This window comes from Punctularia strigosozonata, assembly GCF_000264995.1.
Source record: "Punctularia strigosozonata HHB-11173 SS5 unplaced genomic scaffold PUNSTscaffold_1, whole genome shotgun sequence".
NCBI classification, from domain to species: Eukaryota; Fungi; Basidiomycota; class Agaricomycetes; order Corticiales; family Punctulariaceae; genus Punctularia; species Punctularia strigosozonata.
In genome coordinates this window covers 2,712,868-2,717,882 of record NW_006767433.1, presented here as the reverse complement: position 1 = coordinate 2,717,882, position 5,015 = coordinate 2,712,868, and the positions used below count along the sequence as shown (strand labels likewise).

General features: G+C 52.9%; 3 protein-coding genes across 3 annotated transcripts; 1 reads left to right on the top strand and 2 right to left on the bottom strand.

Moving 5' to 3' along the window:
• Window positions 1-31: 31 nt before the first annotated feature.
• PUNSTDRAFT_15769 (P-loop containing nucleoside triphosphate hydrolase protein) lies at window positions 32-634 on the top strand (the record flags this gene model as incomplete). The annotated part of the gene is made up of 2 exons (XM_007378920.1): window positions 32-358; window positions 410-634. Coding segments are annotated over 2 exons (552 nt in total), but the record flags the coding sequence as incomplete, so codon positions are not given.
• Window positions 635-2,806: 2,172 nt separating this feature from the next.
• On the bottom strand, window positions 2,807-4,034 carry PUNSTDRAFT_40450 (uncharacterized protein; the record flags this gene model as incomplete). Its single annotated transcript, XM_007378919.1, has 3 exons — window positions 2,807-3,121; window positions 3,174-3,273; window positions 3,331-4,034. Coding segments are annotated over 3 exons (1,119 nt in total), but the record flags the coding sequence as incomplete, so codon positions are not given.
• A 561-nt stretch (window positions 4,035-4,595) lies between these two features.
• Window positions 4,596-4,820, bottom strand: PUNSTDRAFT_35946 (uncharacterized protein; the record flags this gene model as incomplete). Its single annotated transcript, XM_007378918.1, has 1 exon — window positions 4,596-4,820. A coding segment is annotated over one exon (225 nt), but the record flags the coding sequence as incomplete, so codon positions are not given.
• Between the last annotated feature and the right edge of the window lie 195 nt (window positions 4,821-5,015).

Genomic DNA, 5,015 nt, shown 5'->3' with positions numbered 1-5,015 from the left:
TCTCCATCTGCGCGCAGACAACATGACCAGGCTTATTCGGACAAACGACCGGCCAAATATTCATATTGCAGTTCGCGCTATGCAGCACCCTGCAAACAGTTTTGCCGACCTCAAGTTCCTCATCCCCGATGATGTCAACGAGCACAAACCACCGCCGAAGTTCGTAATTTTTACAGACAACTGTGTCGAGGCCGAGGATATCTGCAAGTACTTACATACCATTCTTCCGATCTCTTTACGAAGCCGAATTAAGTGGTTCCACTCGCGGCTGAGTGGTGAATATCGGGCAGAAATCTCTTCTGAATTCAAGAAAGGAACATGTATTTGGGGTCTTGTGGCTACTGATGCATACGGCATGGTATGGTTATTCTATATTTGGGTACATGTAGGCCTTGACGCGGGCTTGTAGGGTGTCGATCAGTCTGGCATCGAGATCGTGGTTCAGTGGAAGGTCGCGCACCTCACATCGCAAACAGCCTTGCAGCGTGCCGGCCGTGCAGCACGCGGACTCAATGAGCAGGGATACTTCATCTTGATCGTCGAGAAAAAGTTTTTCGATGACGAACGGGAGAAGACCGAGCGGGCGAAGACTCTCCGACGAGAGCGAGATCAGGCACGTAAGCGCAGGAGAGAGCAAAGCAGAGCCGATATGAAAGTTAGGGCGAAACGTGTTAAAAGGTTGTCAGATGGCAATAACGGCGCAGCAGAGCCGGACGAAAGGCTAGATGTTGAGGAGGAGGAGGATGGTCAGGATGACAACGGACAAGAGAATGACGAACCACGTAACGTGGATGTGATCAGTGCCCCACATACAAGCTCCTCCGTGGACGATCTTCGCGCCAAGAGAGATGAGCGCCGTGCGCTCTACCATCGGTTGCCAGAGGATTCGCTACACCGATCGAAGGCGTCAACAAAGACGGAAGTCGTGCTCGATCCCGTCATTGACGATATTGTCAATGCACATTTGAGGCCCCATATACGATGTCGTCGAGCTCCTTTCAACGACATGTTCAACAACGAACAGCATGCGCAAAGTGAGTTCTCTGGATATTGAATGCGAGTGCAACTTGATCTCACGTCGTGCAGAGTCAGATCACAAGATGTGTGACCCATCACGCCCTGACGGTTGTAGACGCTGCGCGCCTATTGCACCTATCTCTTGCTGCGATTTGTGCGATCCACTCCATTACGACAAACTGGCGAAGACACGACCACCAGAGAAGTCGGCCCAAGGTGCGCGGCGGTCGAGTCTGAAGAAATACACCCCGGACACCCATGATCATGCCCTTCGGAAGGCGCTCTACGAATGGCGCTTGGACGCTGGACTCAGAGAGCTCGGGCCAGCGGTATTCCATACTTACGGCCCGGGTTTATTCTTTTCTGAAGATCTCATTCACCGCGTCGTCGACTGCGCCCACTTTCGAAAGATCAAGAACAAGGAATCGCTGGCGGTCGAGACACATTGGAGGGCGGACGATGTCGACAAATACGGCGACGAGATCATCACGATCATCGATCAAATTGCGCAGAAACGCGGGACGCAAGTCAGTAGCTCCTTGTCGGCTACGAAACAGCCCCGATCGACCAAGGAAGGTGGTGAGGCGGCCGCTGCGTCGCGTTCAAAAGCGCCGCGTCCTCAGGAGGCGCCGCGTGCGACGGTGACACGTCCAAAACGCCCTCCAACGTGCCATGCATGTGGGGAAACAGGTCATAGTAAGTCCTCGGTACTCTCTTTGATTGACGTTGGTTGATCCACTGTTCAGAAATGAACTCTCCACTTTGCGTGCACCATGCCAAGTACAGGGCTCCAGCGCCGGCGCAACGTCCTGCAATCAACGCGGGTCCTTCGACGTCAGACGGTGCCCGCCCGAATACGTCCGGAAACGGCGAGGCGGCGTCATCCAGCGCAAGTCGTACATTCGCTGCGAGGGACGTTGCGGATGTTCAACGTGCGGCTTACGAGCAGCCGTACACTGATCATCCGCTGAGCAATGTACGTACCTCTTCACGGCGATACCTTGCTCTTCGGAAAGAACCAACGAGCACCTCAGTTCCATTGGTTACCCCCGGTGCAACTACATTCGCGACAGGACGGCGAGATCATCCCTGTTGCCGAGCAAGCTGCGCAGCAACACGAGCCGCAAGCCAACAGTTTCTCGTTCGCTACGCAACAGCTTTGGTCGACCAAGGAAGGCAGTGAGGCGGCCGCTACGTCGCATTCAGAAGCGCAACACCCTTGGGAGATGCCGCATGCGACAGCGGCACGTTCAGAACACCCTCCAGCCTGCTACGTATGTGCGGGCACAGGCCGTAGTGAGTCTTCATACTCTCCGTTGTTTGGCGGTGGCTAATCCATGATCCAGACTCAAACTCTCTACTTTGTACGCACCATGCCAAGTACCGGGCTCCAGCGCTGGTGCAACGTCCTGCAGTCGACGCGGGTCCCTCAACGTCGGACGACGGCCGCCCGAACTCGTACGAAAACGGCGAGACTGCGTCGTCCAGCCTGAGTGAGAGTCGTCCGTTCGCTGCGAGGGATGTTGCGAATGTTCAGCGCGCGGCTTACGAGAAACCGTACGGTGGTTATCCGCTGGGTAATGTATGCACCACCTCTGCACGGCGATACTTGTATTTCCTGCAGATGCTGACTCACGCTTCAGTTTCATTGGCTACAGACCCTTCAACCGCAAGTATCTGCACCAGCGCCATACGATCATACCGCTGTCGTCTCCATCGCCTCTGCTCTGCCCGCGGCTCAATCGAATTCATCGAGCTCGATGTCGTCGTCCGTTGGCCGCGCCTCTTCTTCGAGGACACTCCCCAGGCCTTCGTGGACGTGATGTGTCGTCATCATGTCATTCATCCCCTTTCCCAACATATCTGGTATGACATGTTTGGTTTCTCGCCCTTCGACGAATGCGTGGGCCCGATGTGTATCCATGTAGCTTGCCAACTTCGCGAATGTTTTCGTCATGTCCGGGGTCGTATGTTTCGTGGATCGACCGTCCAACACGAACATTTTCTCGAAGTTCGTGCGTATCTTCTTGTAGGTTGCGATCAGCGAGGATTCTTGCATGATCCTTGCTACAGTCCTATTTGAATTCTTTCCGCCATAGATTCGCTGATAGCGGTTCAGATACTAATACACAGTATGGTGTGGAGATGCAACTAACCTTGATGTATAGATTATTGTGTTCGACAAGCCAATCAACGGGTCGCCATGCATTCTTTCGACCAGTTGGGTTTACGAGAATGTTTTTCTGGATAGCCAATCTACGAGGGGAGTCTCGTAAGTATTTTCTCGTCCCAACTTGGCCCACAAGACCTCACCGAACTTCCTTCGGATATACAACGTGTAGGTCGTGTAGGAATTCCAAGACATGGGCGGCATACTTATGCTTTCCACAGGCCTTGAACAAGAATGCCCACGGAACGAGGCAACATTCGACACGACCAACATCGCCTGCGTTGAGCGCCCAGGTGATCTCTTCGTACAATAGGAAGTACTGCTCGCGGAGCAGTGCGTTCTCGCGTTGCTTGTCACGCTTCGCTGTCTCTGTTGATCGCAGGCGCCAGAAGTCCTCTGTCGCAACCTGCTCGCGTGCAAGTTCAAAGGAGATTTGCTCGATTTGCGCCCACGATGGGTCTGAGTTGGCAAAGTCTTCGAGTGTTGCGAAGTTCATTGATTTGAGCTTTTCGCGCCATGCATTTAATCTCCATACAGCACCGACATGCTGTATGACCTCGTGCATCCGTCGGAATCCTGGGCCACTCTTGCTGCCGAAGGTGCCCATCTCTTTCGGCCGTAATTCTGCAACAAATGACATCAATGACAGGTTGTCTTGACGCGCATCAGGAGGTGAGATAAAGATGCGCCATAATGCGTCGGCACAAGCCATCTTGACGTGGAAGTAGCCCATGACGAAGACGATGAACTGGAAGCGATTCCATACGCTTCTCTCATCGCCGCGCGATTTCTGTAACTGCCTCACTCGTTCGCCTGTGAGGAGATCCCCATGAACCAACAGTATCTGATCATTGATACGCCGGGCCCTTTTGCGACTCTTCGTGTCACCGCTGCCGTCACCGATGCCAGCCTGCTTGAAGAAGGCGGTAAGTGCGTCGATATTCCCCTGTATAGAGCTTTGCGCGAAGTTCACTGCCTGTAACGGAACCTGTTGGGTCTTCTGTATCTGATCATCGGGTACAGGCTTGAAGATAACCTCCGGCTCGCATACATACTTGCGAAATGGACCAAAGTGCGAGCCATACTGGATAAGGTCCCGACGGAAAACCCATGCATTGAACCGGTCCCGTCGGAACAACCTGTTTGCGGGTGGTACGTTGGGCTCGGGATAGAGCCGCGCCAATGCCCTGTAGTCTATTGGACTGATATCGGATGGTTTTGCCCATAGGTTATACCTTGAACGCTTCCAGATGTACTCCGAGAAGGATAGATCGTTAAGAGTGACACCGTACTTTAATGGTAACAGTGTGCCAGAGGTCATATGCAGTAGGTGGTTCTGAGGTTTCTCCACCGTCGGGATACAGTGCTTCAGCTCAATATCAATGTTGTCGTATGCCAGGGACATTAAAAGGCTCTCTCCGAGCTGCTGGATTTGACGGAGAGAATCCTTGGCCAAACTTGCGACAGCATCGTTGATTGCGTCACTCGAGTTTGAGATCCCGAATCGTTGTAAGAGCTCGATGGCTGCTTCTGGCGTACTACAGGAGTGCAAAAATACGCCAACCATGGTTTGTAATGTATTACAGCGCTGATTTGTAGCTTGCGCCATGATACTCATACAGATGACCTTCTTCTAGGGACAGAAGACGGAGTGAACTCGACGAAGAATATAGAGGAAATTAGGCACACACGATTGTCAAGAGTGCGTTTACTTTTTTGGCTGCTATTGAACCTTGTGGGGCTGAGTCTGAACCATCGTCGAAGTCTTCTGGGAGGCATAGATCATCCTGAAGAAGCCAGTACGCCTCTTCATCATGGTCTGCATTAC